Genomic DNA, 19716 nt, shown 5'->3' with positions numbered 1-19716 from the left:
ATTGCTGTGTTTCTGTGAAGGTTGCTGTATTTCTGTGAAGATTGCTGTGTTTCTGTGAAGGTTGCTGTGTTTCTGTGAAGATTGCTGTGTTTCTGTGAAGGTTGCTGTGTTTCTGTGAAGGTTGCTGTGTTTCTGTGAAGATTGCTGTGTTTCTGTGAAGATTGCTGTGTTTCTGTGAAGATTGCTGTGTTTCTGTGAAGACTTCTGTTTTTGTGAAGATTGCGTTGTCATTTATACACGTGTGTATCATCGTCAGGAAGCCTCACTGTGAAGCTCATGGATGCATCGCATTGGGACATGTCTGCCAACATTTTCCATATAACTTTTTAAAAAAATGTGTGTTTCCCTGATGACTTGGTGGAGGATTGCGTGTTATATGAGCCCCAAATGCCTGGAAGATATCAGATTCCATCCGTGGTGTGTCTTGGACAAACGGCTGTATTTTAATTATTGTATGACCTTTATATTTTCCCCCTTCTGGGAAGAAATATTGAAGGATTTTTTGGGGGCTAGCATAATGTTAAAAATACTTGATCCTCTTGAAAAGCACCAGGTCCTCCATGGTGATAGATGCAGTCCTCCGGTGAAGCAATCTATCCTGCTGTTGCCCTGTGCTGGCTGGAGTACAAGAATCAATGGTTTGTGAGTTGAGGGATTCATTCAGCTGCATTCTCCCTGTCTGGCAATGTCTAGAAATGGTGGAAATGCAAGTATGCTCGTATATCTTGTAATCATTTTTGATTTCAATTTTTGAGTTAAAAAATTAAGGAATTAGCTTTGATGAAAGAGTCAAATCTCCACCAGGTTTTGTTCCACTTGTAAGTGCTCCCTGATTTATTTAGGTATTGACTGATAAATGATACAGTGGCCCGGAAGGTTTAATTCATTGAATGGCTTGCACGACGCATTGTTCTTTTTTGGATTGACTTGATCAAGATGTTCATTTATATCAAGGCCATAATGTTATCTGCACAATTAGGATGTGTTTTGGTCTATTTGTCCTTCCTCTGTGTTCTTTCTTGCCTCCCTTGCTTTCTCTTTCTCTCACTCTCTCCCATACCTCACCTGCCTTTCTCTTTTTCTCCTCTTGCTCTTCCTCTGGCTACAGTTTGACTTCATTACTCCTTTCCTACCTTTTTGTCAGCCAAGTGACCCAACGTCATGGCGACAGGGCCTGCGTAAAACCGGCATTGTCTTGGTCCCTCACAGAGGTCAAAGAGCAGCGGTGAGCTTCCTGCATGTTGAGGTTTCCCATCTCGCTGGAGCTTTTGGTGTGCTGCATGCGCACGTGGTTGATCTTGCATTTCTCGATCTTTCTCTTGGCCTTCCTCCTCTTTTAACCGCCTGAATTTTAGACAAACTTTCTCCTGCAAATCTGACTCTCATTTCCCAATGAGAGCAACCGAACCTTTGGAAATCTACAAGCTAATCAGTTAACATTTTACATTCTCACTGATATCCTGTCTTCTTTTTATCCGCATCCCACACATTCCTGAATTTGATCAATCAGTAAATTGCTTTACAACGCACAGCTCCACTGACTCTCATGGGGGGGTGGAGCATAAACATGTCTTGGGCTTTGAGTGTTTCCCTTTTCATCTCACCTCCCTTCTTTCATGTGGATAGGACTGAATTGTTGAAGTAAGAGGGAATGTGACCTCATTGAAAGCAAGTGTTGCTCATTTATTACATACTTGGGGTGAAAGAGAGGTTAATGCCACATTGGTTGCCTTTTTAAAATAGATTGAGGTGTATTGCGAGGGTACTGGGGGCTACTGTCTTACATAGGAACATGGAAATGTACAGGACAATAAGAGGAGGCTATTGCATTCTATCTGGCTGGTCCCAAGGTTCAGAAAGTACCACATACAATTCCATCTCTCTTGCCTCTAGCTCGCTTTCTCTGTTAATTATCTGTGCCACTCCATCTTGAATCTGCCCTCACTGTCCACAGCCACTGTCCATCTGGTCCATATATTCACCACACTCTCTCTAAAGTAGTTAAATCTAAACTGTTCTCCCTCCATATTCCAAGAAGTTGTAGAGTTAGTGATTGCCAAAGATATTATCATCCATACTTCTTAGAATCTCTTCTGAGCCATTTCAAGCCACTTATTTCTCCAGTGTAGATATTTCCAGCTTCCGTAGTTTCTCCATGCCCGGGTGCCTGAAGTAACGTATCAATTGGCGTTATCCAAGATGTCCCTTCTGTGATGTGGTGGGCAGAATTGTACCCAGCACTCCAGGTGGGACCAGGCCAGTGCTTTGTACAAGTTCATTATTAATTCCCAGGACCTGTTCTCTTTACTGTTGTTATACACTGTTAGTTTCAACAAGCTATTCACCAAACTGCCCCCCTGCCCTGATCTCTCTCCTCTCTTGTGTCCTGCAGTCTAATACTGTGCATCATATACTCGCACTGTTTATTCTTCTTTTGCACTTATCCACTTTAGACATCTGCCACTATTTGGCCCAACTTCACAGACTGTCCATATCTCTCTGTATTTGGTCCTACATTTGGTTATTTGTAGCTACTCTTCCACAGATTTGGTATTATCAGCAAGCTTACGCAGCTTTGATTCTGTTCCAAGTTTCGTATCCTTTTGGAAGATTGTGAGCAACAATGACCCGAGCATTGATCCCTGAGGCACATCAATAATAGACCTGAAGAAACAATCCAGGAGCACTGGAAGTTAACAATACACAGGCACATCAAGGACCTGCAGGGAACCTGCATACAACCACAAGAAACTGCAGCTCTCAGGCAAACATTTAGGGTCCATGTGAACGTAAGAATGGCTGTGCTCTCCACTGCATCTGACTGGCTGCAGTTAAAATGCACAACTTTTGGTCCCTTCTTGCTACACTCCTTTTAGTTCCCTGATTGGTGTGCATTCCCTCTCGGCCCCTGATTGGTGCACATTCCCTCTCGACCCCTGATTGGTGCACATTCCCTCTCGACCCCTGATTGGTGCGCATTCTCCCTCGGCCCTTGATTGGTGTGCATTCCCTCTCGGACCCTGATTGGTGCACGTTCCCTCTCAGCCCCTGATTGGTGCACATTCCCTCTCGACCCCTGATTGGTGCACGTTCCCACTCGACCCCTGACTGGTGCATATTCTCTCTCAGGCCCTGATTGGTGCACATTCCCTCTTGGTCCCTGATTGGTGTGTATTCCCTCTCGGCCCCTGATTTCTGTGAATTTGCTCTCGGACCCCTGGTTGCCACTGAAATAATTTTTACACTCAAACATTTGTACAGATTTGCACTCGGACCTACCCTGGGGCTCAGCCGCTTCTGAATTCGAAGCTCCGGTAGTAACTATCTAGAACAGTTTAGACACAGGAGGACTCTGAAAAATGAATGCTAATCATTGGGGGTTGACTTCCTCTGGCCGTCATTAGGAGGAAAATCTTGAAGGCCTTCTGAAAGAACTTCACTGGAACTATTCATCATTAGATGTTTTTGCTACGTTTACGATATTGCCAACACATATTGACCAGAGGAAATCTTCTCCAATGTATTTAATGCTTTTTTTTATGGTTTAGAATTTATTTTTGTTTGGGGGATGGCTGCAGCTTGCTGGAGATGCTTATCTCCTTTCTGAGGTTGGATTCTGGAGGTTACCATGCACATCAAAGAGCTGTTTTGTCTGTTTCTGCTGTACTGGAAGGGTGGCAGAGGACAGTGCAGGCGGATGTTAGACCTCTGATCTTGAGAGGGAGGTAAGCTCCTCCTACCTCTGCCAGCTTTTCTTTTTGTTTGGCTATGCTTCCGGTTGACAGGCCGCATTTCACTTCCATTGGTCGTGAGGTAGTTCGGTTACGGGAGAGTGACAGGAAACAGAATGGGAGACTAAAGGAGTCAAGCCTACTTCCAATGGGAAATGAGCCTCCCGCTGTTATCCCTAATGTCAAGATAGTAAGTCCATCCTTATCCTGATGTTAGAAAGGGGGTGGGATGGATGTAATTAAGCCCCTCCCACTGCTGTAATCATAGGCAGCTCCGCCCCTTCACCACTGATGCCAATGGGAGGTAAACCCCCTATGTCTGCTGGCTTGTTTTATTTTACGGCTATGCTTCAGCGGGTTGTTTTCTGCTTCCATTGGTCATTCCTTTGGCTTGAGGTGGTTGAATTATGGCTGACAGCTCCGATCACTTAATGAACTGTCTACTTTGTGCCCCCAGTTTACAGGCCCTGCTGTCAAGACAGCTGCCCAGGATGAGGAGAAGAAGGAGCAGCAGTCCCCGGCTGCATGGCGTACCGCCCTCCGCAAAACGGGCAGCTACGGAGCCCTGAACAACTTACAACCACCGCAGGAGGAGCAGAAAGGAAAAGAGATGGGCATCGTCCGGTCAGCATCTAGTCCCAAGCTGACTCTGACTGAAGCCAAGGAGAAGGTACGAGAGAGGTTGGGGGTAATATATTAGCATGGATAGAGGATTGGCTAACTAACAGAGAACAAAGAGTCGAGATAAATGGTTCATTCTCAGGTTGGCAATCAGTAACTAGTGGGGTGCCACAGGGATCAGTGCTGGGACCCCAACTATTTACAATCTGTATTAGCGACTTGGAAGAAGGGACTGAGTGTAACGTAGCCAAGTTTGCTGACGATACAAAGATGGAAGGAAAAGCAATGTGTGAGGAGAACAAACAAAATCTGCAAAAGGACATAGACAGGCTGAGCGAGTGGGCAAAAATTTGGCAGATGGGGTATAATGTTGGAAAGTGCAGGTCATGCACTTTGGCAGAAAAAATCGAAGAGCAAGTTATTATTTAAATGGAGAAAGATTGCAAAGTGCCGCAGTACAGCGGGCCCTGGGGGGTACTTGTGCATGAAACACAAAAGGATAGTATGCAGGTAGAGCCAAGGTATCTTGGCCTTTATTGCAAAGGGGTTGGAGTATAAAAGCTTACTACAGCTATATAAGGTATTGGTGATGCCACACCTGGAATACTGCGTGCAGTTTTGGTTTCCATATTTACGAAAGGATATACTTGCTTTGGAGGCAGTTCAGAGAAGGCTCACTAGGTTGATTTCGGGAATGAGGGGGTTGACTTATGAGGAAAGGTTGAGTAGGTTGGGCCTCTACTCATTGGAATTTAGAAGTAATGAGAGGTGATCTTATCAAGAAGTATAAGATTATGAGGGAGCTTGACAAGGTGGATGCAGAGAGGATGTTTCCACTGATGGGGGAGACTAGAACTAGAGGGCACAATCTTAAAATAAGGGGTCGCCCATTTAAAACAGAGATGAGGAGAAATTTCTTCTCTCAAAGGGTTGTAAATCTGTGGAATGCACTGCCTCAGAGAGCTGTGGAAGCTGGGACATTGAATACATTTAAGACAGAAATAGACAGTTTCTTAAAAGATAAGGGGTTATGGGGAGCGGGCGGAGAAGTGGAGCTGAGTCCATGATCAGATCAGCCATGATCTTATTGAATGGCGGAGCAGGCGCGAGGGGCCGTATGGCCTACTCCTGCTCCTATTTCTTATGTTCTTATGTTCTTATGAGAGGAATGTTTGGGGCCATCATTTGAGAGAGAGGCTTCAGTCACTCTTGTTCTGAGTCAGTTCCTACCTGGTCTTGCAGTGGCCTGGCAGGTGGGTCGGTAACCTGAGGAAACAGATTTAAGATAATTGGCAAAAGAGGCAGTTGAGAATTTTTTTTAATGCAGGGCATTGTGATGATCCAGAATGCACTGCCTGAAAGGGTGGTGGACATGGATTCAATAATGGGCTGAATTTGCAGTTCTTATGGGCATGTAGGAGGATAGCCCACATGCCTAGGGGACGCACAAGTTCCAGGTATAGGCATGCGCTGAAACCTGGAACTTGAGATCTGTCAAAAATTCTCTTAACAGATCGTATGAACCCCGGGAGGAGGGTCGCCGCGGGTGGAGAGCCCAGCGAATGCCCGTGAAATTTTTACGCTTGGTAAAACAGCGTAAGACTTTAAAAAAAAAAAAACATAAGCATAAATGTTTTCATTCATTTATACATTAGAAACCTGTGAAATAAGGTATGTTTATTTTTAGCCCTGTTAAAACATGTAATTTATTTTTCAAAACTAAATTTTTTGTTTAAATATTTAATTAAATGCCAATTTAATGAATTTTAAATATGTATTCTTTTTTATTTGATGTGTAGAGGGTTTCAGCGCATGCCTAAACCTTGATCCCCATTCATACTTACGGGAGTTCTGTACATACGGAATCCCTTCTTTCATTGGTTAGGCAAGCCCACGTGATCCCAAGGGCACTTGCAAACAGCATGTGTCCCTGGGATATGCAGGCCTCTACGCAGGCCTATGTATAGAAGGCCAGGAGCGCAAGTCGCCGAACCTCCCAGACCGTTAGGATTTTCGCAGGTCGGAGGCATCTCCTCCGACCGCAAATTCAGCCCCATCACTTTCAAAAGGGAATTGGATTATATTTGAACAGGAAACATTTGCAGTGCTGGGAGGAAAGAGCAGGGGAGTGGAACCAATTAAATGGCTCTTTCAAAGAGCTGTCACAGGTATGATGGGCCGAATGGGCCGCCTTCTACGGCGTGAAATTCTTTGAATGCTGCTGCAGTGCGATTCCACCGATGCTGCTCACTCTCCGGTAGCTTCTACCCTCATCAGGACAGGTGACTGGATAATAACCAGGGAGATTTCCCACCCGCCCCGATCCCCCTCCGAAAAGCCAGGGCACTCAAGCCATTTGTTGCTTCCCTATTGTCACTGGAACTGCCATCAGCTTACTCAGCACACAGGCCACCGATTCCCTCACAGAGAGAGAGAGAAATCTCTCCTATATAGTGAGCGAAATCATGCGTTCAGAGTTCAGGTTTTGCCCACATGGATAGAGAGAGAGAAGCCAGCTTCTCGACAGAGTGAGCTCAAAGGGCAGCCTCTCCCTTCGAGAGCAGAGGGCAGCCACTCTCTTGCAGCGAGAGCAAGAGCTGCCACACGTCAGCTGTTCCGTAACCAAGCGAGATAGAGAGAGAGAGAAAGAGCAAAGGCCGGCCTCACTCTTCCACGATGAAAGAAAGAACAGAGGCTCGCACAGAATGAGAAAGAACATGCAGGGCCAGCTACTCTCAGTGAGAAAGCAGAGGCCAGTCTGTGTGCGTGCGTGTGTCTGTGAGATAGCGAGGGGAGGGGACGGTACGTAGAACAGCACAATGAATGGAGGCCCATCACTCCCCCACATAGAGGAAGTGAGTGTGCAAAAACATGTCAGTGCTCAGAGGGAGGAGAAGGCCAGACACTCCCACTCAGAGAGAGCACGCACCAAGGTTCCAGCAGTCTAAGTGCAGTTCTGAGTGGAAATGGGACCACATCACAAAAGGGTTCCCCGGGTTATCATTCGTTATTAATCCCAATCTCACTCAGGCTACAGGACGGATGATGTAAGAAGTGGAAAAATGTCACACTTGTGAAAAATGGGTTGGGGCTAAGGCACATTGTATCTCATATCTGCTACATCTCTTGTGAGAGTAGTCCATGGAGCTTTATAGAAATTCATTAACTCTCCATTGAGCCTGTGCATTACTTGAACCGGGTGTGCTTGATGGGACAGTATGGAGGTGGTTAACTGTGCATCGAATCCCTGCTCTACTTGTTCTGGGCATACTGAATGGAGCAGAATAGAGGTTGCTTTGCTCTGCATCTACCTTAAGCTGCACCTTGTCAGTGAGTGTTTATGGGGCATTGGCCATGGTTATTTTTACCTAACCTGTGCTGTACATCAACTGGGAGTGCTTCATGGAGCAGTATAGATGGAGCATAACTGCCTCTAACTGCTGTATTTTAACTGGAGGCACTTGGCACAACAGTGTAGATGGATCTTTAAAATCAGCATCTAATTTCTCTTGTACCTGACCTGGAAGTCCTTGATGGGATAGTGTAGAAGGAGCTTTACCCTTCATCTCATCCCCAGTGTGCTGAGGGTGCTTTGTAGGATGATGTAGAGGTCGCTGTTCTCAGCAACTAACCTACACTGCTCCTGGCTTTGAAGTGCTTGTTAGTACAGCCTAGAGGGAGCTTTACTTTCCATCTTTACTTACTTTACTTACAATCATGCTGTACCTGATTAGAGAGTGCTTAATGGAACAGCCTAAAGTATCTTTTGTCTCAGCATCTAATCTTTGGTGTATGTGACCTGGGTGTGCTTCATAGTCAATGCTGAAGGAGCTTTACTCTCTACCTAATTTGTACTGGGAAGCTCGATGAGCACTTTAGAAGAGCTGCACGTGACACATGGTGTAAAAACCGAGGAGTGTTTTATGGCCACTGTGGGGGAGCTTTACTCTGCATCCAAACTGTGCTGTGCCTCACCTCAGCTGGTCTGGGTGGGAGTGTGTTGTGGAGGCTCTGCTGTGCATGTAATCTGTGTCATAACTCAGCTCGATATGTTTGATGTGGCATTGTGGAAGTTGCTTTACTTAATATCTAACCTCTGTTATACCTGACTGGTTAGTGTTTGATAGGGCAACATAGAGGGAGCTTTATTCTGCCTATAATCTGTGCTAAATCTCACCTGAAAGTGATTTGTATGCTGCTTAGTAGGAGTTTTACTTTCTATCTAGCTGGTGTGCCTGATCTGGAGCTGCTTGATGAGCTTTACTCTGCATCTAAACTGTGTTTTGGTTATCCTCGCTGAGCATGATGGGATACAGCACTGTATCTAACCTGTGCTGCATTTTACCTGGGTGTTTGATGAAATAGTGTAGAGAAAGAGTTAAAGTACATGTAATGTACGCTGCTCATGACCTGGGATTGCTTGATGGGCCATTGTAGAAGCAATTTTTCTCTCTCGCTAACCTATGCAGTACCTGACCTGGGACTTCTCAGTGAGACAGTGTAAATCAAGCTTTATTCTGCTTTTTATCTGATATCACTGATGAGTGATCAGTGCAGAGGATACTTTCCTCCTCATCATGAACCAATGCTATACCTACCTGGAATTGCTTGATAAGACAGTGTACAATGTACTTTACTTTGTATCAAACCTATACTGTTGTTGAAAAAGAAAAAGAAAGACTTGCGCATATATATAGCATCTTTCCCTTCCTCAGGACATCCTAAAGAACTTTACAGCTAATAAAGTACTTTTGAAGTGTAGTCACTGTTGTAATGTAGGAAATGTGGCAGCCAATTGCGCACAGCAAGCTCCCACAAACAGCAATGTGATAATGACCAGATAATCTGTTTTATGTTGATTGAGGGATAAATATTAGCCAGGACACCGGGGATAACTCCCCTGCTCTTCTTCGAACTAGCATCATGGAATCCTTTCACGTCTGTTGTATATGTTGACTATGGATGTACTCTCTGTGTAGTCACTGTGTGGTTGCATATGATGGATACCTGTTTACCTAATGTACTATCAATAAGGTTTACACTATGAATATACATGCTGGCACCACTAGAGGGTGCAACTGGTGGAGACTGGGGGATTTCCTGCCCTGGTGGCAGGGCCCAGCATAAAAGGCTGCACACCATGCTTGTGCTTCACTCTGGAGTTTGGAATAAAAGACCAAGGCCACTACAGTTTGAGTACAACACATTGCCTCGTGGAGTCATTCATAAGTACATTACAGACATAATAACTAGCGACGAGAATAAGGATTTTCACGCGATATTGGCTACATTTGGCACACTAAAAGACTTCGCAGAGGGTGATGATTGGGATGCCTTCATGGAAAGGCTCGAGCAATATTTCATGGCAAACGACCTGGCAGGGGAGATGGACACATTGGCGGAGAAGCGCAAGGCTATACTGCTGACCAGTTGTGGGCCCGAGGTCTACCGTCTCATCAGGGACTTGCTGACACCCATGAAGGCCAAGGATAAGACATACGATGAGCTGACTGAACTAATTCTCAACCAACTAAAACCAAAATAGAGCATCCTCACGGCCAAGCACAGATTCTACACTCACCGCAGACCTGAGGGCCAGGAGATTGCAAAATATGCTGCCAACCTCAGGAGACTTGCAGCACCATGTGATTTTGGCATGCACCTCAACGAAGTATTGCGAGACATCTTCGTTATAGGAATTGGCCACGAGGGCCTCCTTCACAAGCTACTATCTGCCAACACCACAGTCAACCTGCAGAAGGCCACCAGCATCAGTCAGGCATTCATGATCTCGACCTGCAGCACCAAGCAAATTATTCATCCTCTGGACTCAAACCCAGCAAGTACTCTACACAGAATGGTGCCTTTCACAGGCAAGTCTGTAGAACGTGACTCTGCCCAGAGGAGAGAGCACAGACCTCAGATTTCCAGAACTCCGAGTCCACCGAGGGATGCTAATCGAGTAGCATCATGTTGGCGTTGCGGAGGAAACCATAGGGCTCACCAGTGTCGGTTTGCTGAGTACATATGCAAAGCCTGTAACACGAAGGACCACCTCCAGCTTATGTGTCAAAGAAATATGACCCACCATCTAGCAGAGGAGTCGGTAGGTGACTTTGATTCCAGCGAGGGAGTATGATGATTTGGCCAGAGAGGCAGCTCAGCCCCAAGAAGTAGTGTATGGAGTGTATACCTGCACCACCGATTGTCCTCCAGTGAAGATGGAAGTCGAGATAAATGGCGTTCCAGTCTTCATGGAAGTGGACACGGGAGCAAGCCAGTCAGTGATGAGCCAGGATCCCTTTGCGAGGCTATGGAATGAAAAACGACCCGAGCTGATTCCAGTACAGGAAAAATTGCACACCTACACCAAGGAGCTGACCCAGTCCTTGGTAGTGTGGATGTAAGTGTAATCCATAATGGCATGGTGCACAAGTTACCTCTGTGGATTGTTGCAGGTGATGGTCCAATGCTACTCTGAAGAAGGTGGATGGGGAAGATCCAGTGGAAATGGGAAGACCTCCACTCCAGCAATCGATGTCCCCCATGCTCAGAGGCAGAGCAAAACCTCACCTTCGCTTGGGCCAGGTAGCAGAGAACAGACCAGCCAGCACCCGAGGCACAGACCGTCCATCATGACTGCATGGCAATGATCCGACTGGAACGACCTAAAAGTACCTTCCCGGCTCCAGTGGCAGGACTCCTGGGGAGGCAGATCGAATTCACAGGCACTCTTCCAGCTTTTGTGGTAGAATCGTGGGAGAGAAGGATCAAGGCAGTCGACCTCGAAGACAGAGACAAGATGGCATCCCTGCTACAGCGAGGGGCAGCATGGCTGAAAAAAAAGATGGCTGCGGCGATATCACGAGGTGCAACGCTGATGGACTAACACGTGTCTAACAAAGGATTTGACTGGGGTAAAGCCAGCAGGGTTCTCTTAAAGGAGACCTGCAACCAACTGAACTTAAAGAGACATTGTATGCATGGCAATCAATATAACGAACCAATTAAGATTGTGAACAAAATGTTGTTGGGAATTATCGGTACTATTCCTAATGTAAAGAACAAAATGTTATTGCGAGATGTCGGGAATAGAGTGTCCCCAAAAGTAGCAAACGAGCGACCTCAGGAGGGTGAAGGCACTGATCCTGATACCCTGCCCAGAGTCTATCCCATGCTGCAGGCACTCGATGGCACTATTCGCCACAGACCCGGAAACGAAAATGGCGCCAATACGCGCAGTCGGCCACCATTGCCCACCACCCGGGGGGAGACGGTGCAGCCCCCAGACCCAGTCACTAACTCGACCATGTCCGGGAGCGAAAGGTCAGAACCAACGAGCTCCCCAAATAGGACCTGGAACAGCCAGGTTCCCAACAACGTTAAAGAGCAGGCAGAAGATTCTGCAGCCCTCAAAGGAGGACAGGGAGGCCACACATATCTGTGGCTCTGCCCACCTCTAGGCAACGACAAAGGCCCTGAGTCTTGGCAAGGTGAGCGAACCAAGCCCACCCAGCTATCAGGGGGCGCAGCGCCACTATCAGACAACTAGGACCTCGTCTGGTTGCTCTGGAGCTAGCTTCCTTGGATGCCTGTAGTGCTACCTCAGTACTGACCATGACTGAACCATGAATGCAATCTACCCAATCCTGGCGCACGACCGTAACTAATGTAAGTCACTGAACCAAGGTGTCACGATACAAACTGTTTTTTAAAAAAAAAAATGTTCTTCCTTTCTTTGTACTTGCACTGTGTCTGATCCTGTATGTTAATGTAACGGGCCAGCTGCATGATTGCGCTGTGGGGGGGTGGGGGCGAGAAAATAGATCACACCCAGAACCCACTGGTACCTCCACTACATCATCGAACCATCCAATCTGGTAACCACCATCCAACGTTGTGGCAAAAGGACTTGGGAGTTAACAGGGAGAAGAGCCAAGTCAAAGCACTGCCAAGGTGCAAGGGCTATTGGCACTTAAGTCTGGGGAGAGCTAAGCCAGAGCACATAGTGCAAAAGTAATTGACACACAGGTTTTGGGGGAGAGTGATGTATATGCAGACTATGAATGTACTCTGTGTAGTCAGTGTGTGGTTGCATAAGATGGAGACTTGTTTACCTGATGTACTATCAATAAGGTTTACACTGTGTATATACATGCTGGCACGACTAGAGGGTGCAACTGGTGGAGACCAGGGGTTTCCTGCCCTGGTGGCAGGGCCCAGTATGCTTGTGCCTCACTCTGGAGTTTGGAATAAAGGACCAAGGTTACTACAGTTTGAGTACAACACATTGCCTCGTGGAGTCATTCATAAGTACATTACAGACATAATAACGTCCACCTAGGAGAGCAGATGTGGCCTTGGTTTAACGTCTCATTCGAAAGACAACACCTCTGACAGTGCAGCACTCCTTCAGCACTGCACTGGAACGTCAGCCTAGATTTCTGTGCTCAAGTCTCGAGTGGGACTTGAACCCGCAACCTTTTGACTCAGAGGCATATGTGCTACCCACTGAGCCATGGCTGACATAGCCTGAGAATACCATGGGCACTGTAAAGGCAACTTTACATTGCATGTAACTTGTGATGTGCCTGGTCAGGGAGCCTTTGATGGACTTTACTCTGTTTCCAACCCTGGTGTGCTTGACCTGGGAGTGCTTAATGGAGCTTCACTCTGTATCCAACCTGTACATGACATGGAATAATTTGTGGGATAGTACAAACTACCACACTCTGTAGGTAACCTGGGAGTTATGTATAAAGCAATGCAGAGGAACTTTCTGCTGAAGTTAATCTGTGTTGTACTTGATGTAGGGAGTGTTCATGGGGCAGTATAGGTGCTTTATTCTGCATCTAAAATAAAAACAGGTCACTCAGCCACTATAAAGAGAATATACAGGTTCTTATTTCAGGTGTAAAGCTTTTTTTTAAACTCTCTTTGAGCCCTGGGAATGCTTGATAGTGTAGAATGAGCTTCACTGTGCATTTAATTCATGCTAAAACTGATCGGAGCGCTTAATGGGTTGGAATAGAGGAAGCCTTGCTCTGTGCCTGCATGAAAACCTTGCTGCAACTGAGCTGGGAGTGCTGGATAGGCCAATGTAGAGGGACCGTTAATCTGGATTGAAATCTTACCTTGAATAGTTTTATGGGAGAGTGTAGAGAGAGCGAGAATTACTGTATTTAACCTGTTTTGTACCTGACATGGAAGTGCTTGACGGCCCATGTAGAAAAAGCTTTGATCTAGGTAGGCTTGATGAAGCAACGTAGAGGCTATCGATGTTCTTCATCGGTAAAGTGTCGGGGCTTTTCTCTGCATCTAACTCACCATGTTAGTGATGGGGAATGCTTGATGGGACAGCATTGAGGCAGATTTACTGTATAGTGCATTTGGGAGTTTTTGGCACAATGTAGGGAAGAAGCTTCCGTTTTATCTAACACGTGTTGTACATGGTGGTGTGCACCATAGTTGGGAGTGTGTTCCATTGTTCAGCACTGAAACCTCTTGTTGGATTTGAGTTCACTCTTCGTTTCTGTGTTGTCTTTCAGGAGAAGGAACCTCGGTTGGCCCGTGTGCCGCCCACTCCGACAAGGAAGCTTTTCACCATTGGAGATGCCAACGAGGATAAAACTAGGTGGGCAGTCCAGTTGCGGGCACCAATTCACTACACTTTGGTTTCTGAAACACTGGTTAGCCTAATATTGCAACTCAATATCCGCACAGTCATCTCTCAATCATGTGGCACCATGAGAACAGTGGTGTGGGGGTGCAGAAAGTCTGAATGAAGAGTTGATGTGAAGGCTAGTGTGGTTTTAGCCTGCAATCCATACAGTACCAGAATGTACTTTGACAATACAGGGAATCAGTTGCGGTAATAAGCTATGAGGAGCCAATGGTTATGGAGAATGGGCAGCAATAGGCACAGACAACACATGGTTATGCAACTCCCCCTCACGCATTCAGCAAGAACAAGTTATAAAGCACTACTCAGAACTGTCTGACTATAATTGGGGAGGCCCTGTGAGATTGGGAATGTGAGCCTAGTCATGTATCAAGAAGAAGCCCTGAGTCCAACTACCAATGATGGGTGGGATATCACTATTTGGGTTAATAAGTGTCACCGGCACAGTGTAAATCCTGTACTTACCCAGCATGCATGAGACAGCTAGGGTATCTGTTACTGCACCAACTTTTTCTCCACTTCGACTACTTCAAATAGTCTGGGAAACGAGTTGGAGCTTGAATGAACTTCTGGTTTCAGCTCTTTTCTGTACCAGTGGCTTCTTCTCTATTAAAAAAAAAGCCCATTGGGATTTAGGTTTGTAAACTAAACAGGAAATAAGATTCCATATGTGTAGATGTTGTAAAAGCCCTAGGTTTGAGGCTTCAGGTGAATTGCAAGAATAAGGGTTGGGGCACGCTGAGACCCTTTTGTGATAGATCAAGGCTATCCAATGGGAATGATCCTTACATGTGGATGGATTAAAACATTTGAATAAATTAGTAAATACATTGTCAATTTTTTTTCCAAAACCCCCTACAACTACTCCTCTTTCGAATTTCCCCCCACAATCCACCTTACTATCGTCATGGGCAGTCAGTTGCACATATTCACTACACTGTGTAAAGTAGTGAAATCTAAACTGCTCACCTTCCATCTTCTGACTTTGAGCCTGTACCCCAGGTTGCCAAGTTTACTCGGGTTTAGTGCATTTACGCCCCTTACAATACAAACACTTTGATCAGCTTTCCCCTGAGCAACCTCTTTCTGCGGTGGAAACATTTCCAGCTTCTTTAGCTTTGTTTAAAATGTTTAAAAAAGTATATAAAAGCTGGCCATCAGATTATTAGTCTCTACCTGCTTCTTGCTGAGTCAGCTCTTTGTTTTTCAATGCAGTGACTCCGCAGCCCCATTGGCTCGGAGTGCCTCTTACACACGGCAGCGAGACGATGACGCTGGCAATCCATTGGCCAGCCTGACCCGGGGCTCATCCTACACACGCAGACAGACGGAGCTGGAGAGCAGCAAAAGGGATAAAGACTTGACCAACACGATGCCAAGTAGCACGGGCATCTCCACGGCAGCAGTGCCTGGTTACCCAAAGAGGTTTGTGACCAGTCTGTAGTGAACTCTTCAGCTGCTTGGTAATGGCATGATGATGGGCCTGCATTTGCAGTAGGAATTCTTAAAAGGGGTTGGACTCTGGGGCTGGTGTCATTCCTTTAAGTACGTTGCACCTTTCTCTCAGTTTGATTACTGGGAGGTTTTATCTACCGTTCCTTGTGTCTTTGGGAACAGCACACTATGCTCACTCATTGAGGCTATCTCAGTTCCTATGCTGAAGCGATTCCAGATTGTTGAAGGCAGAATTGATCAGAGGGTTATGTGCATTCAAGGCTCACGCCACACCATGAGTGCATGAACTAGGCTGACTAGTAGAATACTGAGCGAGTGCTACATTGTTGGAGGTTTTGTTCTTCAGATGCGATTTTAAACCAAGGTCTCTTCTCCCTGTCCCTGCAGTTCAAGTGGATATTGAAGGTCCCTTGACAGTTTTGGAAGATGAGAAAGTTCTCCTAGTGTCCTGGTCAATACTCCTCTCTTAACCAACACCACCAAATAAAACAGAGTAACTGATCATTCATCTCCGTATTATATGTGAGACTGTATAAATTAGCTGCTGTGCTTTCCTACAGAACAACAGTGGCTACACTACTGATTCATTGTATGTGGACGCTTTGGGATCTCCTGAATAAAGTATAATGCAAGTTCTTTCTTTTGTGTATGACAGCCACAACGTTAAACTGTAGAGGAATGTATATGTGATAAAAGGCCAGTGCACTGAAAATGTGCCTTCATCATATTGCCCAGAAACTATGGATTGACATTGGGCATGTGTGAGTGCAGTGTGGAATGTAAAGAGCCTCTTTCTCTGAGAGGAAGACCCAGATTGTGAATGGCTGCTCCAGCAAACCGTGCCATGGAGCAGTAAGATGGAGCTTCCTTGCTGCGATAGAATCAGAGGACAAGTAATCCTGCGCAGCTAGTCTTGGAGCAGAGTGCTGTATGGGGAGGCGATGGGGCTGACTGCAGAAAATGCACCCACCCTGTAGACAACCTAATTTAAGGTTTTATGTGAGTAGATGCAGATGCAGCCATCGAACAATCCAAGGAAAACTGGCTCATATCCTGGGGAAAGTAATCCCTGGAATGCTTCTGGTCACGTGTTGCACTGATAATCCTGGAGATTTTATTCCATCACCTTTTGGAATCCAGGATGAATTTCACAAGAGCTCCCTGTGGCTAGTGACCTATTTCAGAGGTTAAATAAATTGAGGGCAGTCGATAATAGAGTAGAGGTTATGATCTCTACTTGATAAGGAGAGTTTTACTGTTCCTGCAGCAGGTTCTGCCTGATCAGGAAGTACTTGGGCCTGTATAGACAGCGCTTTACTCTGCATCTTGCCTGTGCTGTATCTGGCGGTTTATGATGGAGATGACTATAGGAGAAAGTAGTTTTATTGTCAGCTCCTCGTTATCTTCTGTGCAACACAGGTCCAGCTCTCTGGTCTCCTATATCTAAGCATGTAAAGCACTTCCCACTCTCTGCTATCCTGTGTGTGACATATTCTTATCTCTGTTATCCTTTTTGTAACCAGCAGATGGAGCAATGGCTGGTTGCATTGTTTGTTCGCAGTAGTGGTCCAGTGAGAAACTAATGGGGAAACCGGTGAGCATCTTATCACAGGGGATGAAACCGGATGTGCAGATGGGGCTACACCTTAGTTGGAACAGACCTGCTCCATCCTCGCAGCTAGGAAACAGTGTGGAGGTAGAGCCTGAACAGGGGAATGGAAAATAAATGATGATTGGTAGTTGCAAGCCTGGGGCCATGCAATTCCATATCCCACCTGTATGTTGCCACTGCCATACTGTATGAGTGATCTGCAGCATAGAATGGAATGTTCTGCAGTGACCTCTAGAGACAGAGTACAGTCACTGCAAATAACTGACACAAAGGGTAGGAACACCGTTCGGCAGACATGTTTTTGGGGCAGTCGAGGGCTGAAATATCAGGCGGACATCCATTCCATCAGATATTTTAATAGGTAATCTTACATAACTTTAATTTAAATGGGGTCAGCTGCTAAATCCCCATTCATTGCTGAGAAGTTGGGCCATGCCCAATGACCATGTTAAGTGGGTATAGTAAGAGGTCGGCAATATTCTAGCCCCAGGGAGCAACCTCTTAAAGGGAAAATGAGATATTTTTGATTGCTAGAACAAAAATTGAATACACCTTCAGCAATATTGTCTTCTGCACCACCATGGATGATCATCCTTTGATCTGCCACCTTATTGTGCACCAGCAGAAGTAAATTAACTGAACAAAGTTGAAGTAAAATACAAAAGCTAACTTGCCCGACAAGTACATATACTTAATGTATTTTACACTGGGGATTCCCTTTGATTGTGTATGCTATCTTCCAGCATTATCTCAGTGCATCTTCTAGGTGTTCCCTCAATGGGAAGTCTAAGTGACGCCACTGGATGTCAGTGGGAGACTCTTGGGATTGAGATGGTCCTGGAATTCCTTGTACTGGGTCATGAGACGGTCCTGCAGTTGCTTCTGCCACTTCTGATACTGCAGTGACCGACTTGTCCTGTCTCTTTGTGGCGCATCTTCTGTCAGTTGAACTGGAGGTTGGATGGGCAGATGTGACATTGCCTTAAGAAACCACAGCCTTATCTGAGCCTACTTCAGATATTTCCTTACTGCTAGGCATTGCCTCAGAATCACTACTGATCTGTGGGAGGGCAGACCTAATGACAGTAATGAGGTCTGTGAAACCTGTGTAATGATTCTCTCCATCTGTTCCCACAGTGAATTGAAGCTGAGCAAGAGAGCCTGCTGTACAGTTCAGCCTCTATAGCAGCAGTTTAAGCATTTGCCAGAGATTCTCTAACTGGACTTAGGATGATTCTTACTAGGGACTAAGCTGCAGAGATATACGAGCATATGAAAAGTAACGGACAGGGAAAAGACGTACTGGTCCATCAAGCCTGTCCCTTATAATTGTGATGTTTTGTACATTATTATATATACATTCCCTCTCCCACCCAGGCCAATGTAATCTCCAGAGAGAGGTGAAAATAAAGATTAAAACCTCTTCAGTTAGGGTGGAAAAAAATCTGGGAAAATCCTCTCCCACCCTCTTAGCTGAGCAACACTACTCCTGGAGACTACCTTGACCCTGATTAATGTTAGATGGTACCTACAGCTTGAACCAGGTGATCTCTGTCCCAGCAAGATGTGCATGGAATGGCCCCATCCTCCACAGTCACCACCAGACCTCAGAGATCATGCTGCACATGGATTGTCATGCCTCAAGCTGGCCTGAATGCACCTGTGCTGATGTTGTAGGGTGCTATGCTGTGCTGGCTTCTTTGACATTGGGACTGCTGGCTCGGTCTTGCGGGCACCTACAGAAACAGAAGAGGAGAGTATGATGGAAAGCTGCCTGCATGACTCCATTTCTAATGGTATTTATTTGGAAATCTTTGATGCAATGAGGGAGGAGCAGTGTGAAATATTAGATGAGATAAACATAGTGAGAGAGGAAGTATTAAGGGTTTAGCAGTTTTGAAAGTGGATAAATCCCCAGGCCCAGATGAAATGTATCCCAGGCTGTTAAGGGAAGAAAAAGAGGAAATAGCAGAGGCTCTGACCATCATTTTCCAGTCCCCTCTGGCTACAGGCATGGTGCCAGAGGACTGCTAATGTTGTACCTTTGTTTAAAAAGGGAGAAAGGGATAGACCAAGTAATTACAGGCTAGTCAGCCTAACTTCGGTGGTGGGAAAATTATTGGAAAAAATCCTAAGAGACATGGATTAGTCAAGGACAGTCAACATGGATTTGTCAAAGGAAGGTCATGTCTGACTAACTTGATTAAATTTCTTGAGGAGGTAACCAGGAGGGTTGATGAAGGCAGTTCATATGATGTAGTGTATATGGATTTTAGCAAAACTTTTGATAAGGTCCCACATGGCAGACTGGTTCCGAAAGTAATAGCCCATGGGATGCAGGGCAAAGTGATAAGTTGGATCCAAAATTGGCTCGGAGGCAGGAAGCAAAGGGTAATGGTTGATGGGTGTTTTTGTGACTGGAAGGTTATATCCAGTGAGTTTCCGCAGGGCTCAGTGTTGGGTCCCTTGCTTTTTGTGGTCTATATCAATGACTTGGACTTAAATGTTTGGGGTATAATTAAGAAGTTTGCAGATGACACGAAAATAGGCTGTGTGGATGCTAATGAAGAAGAAAGCTGCGGATTGCAGGAACATATCAATGTACTGGTCAGGTG

General features: G+C 45.7%; 1 protein-coding gene across 4 annotated transcripts in view; it reads left to right on the top strand.

The window, feature by feature from the left end:
* Nucleotides 1-19716, top strand: part of LOC139279999 (protein phosphatase 1 regulatory subunit 12A-like) — a 286266-nt gene that overhangs the window by 218341 nt on the left and 48209 nt on the right. For all 4 annotated transcript variants that reach the window (XR_011596579.1, XM_070899408.1, XM_070899407.1 and 1 more), the window contains exons 10-12: nt 4189-4401; nt 13901-13986; nt 15250-15459. Coding sequence is in view for 3 of the 4 variants with exons in the window: in XM_070899408.1 (XP_070755509.1) it covers nt 4189-4401; nt 13901-13986; nt 15250-15459 (509 nt within the window). In the remaining variant the exon portion in view is untranslated. The remainder of the gene's footprint in view (nt 1-4188; nt 4402-13900; nt 13987-15249; nt 15460-19716) is intronic.

The sequence above is a fragment of the Pristiophorus japonicus genome, chromosome 14 (assembly GCF_044704955.1).
Source record: "Pristiophorus japonicus isolate sPriJap1 chromosome 14, sPriJap1.hap1, whole genome shotgun sequence".
NCBI classification, from domain to species: domain Eukaryota; kingdom Metazoa; phylum Chordata; class Chondrichthyes; family Pristiophoridae; genus Pristiophorus; species Pristiophorus japonicus.
Note: the sequence above shows the minus strand (reverse complement) of the source record. Positions and strands in the feature narration are given on the sequence as shown.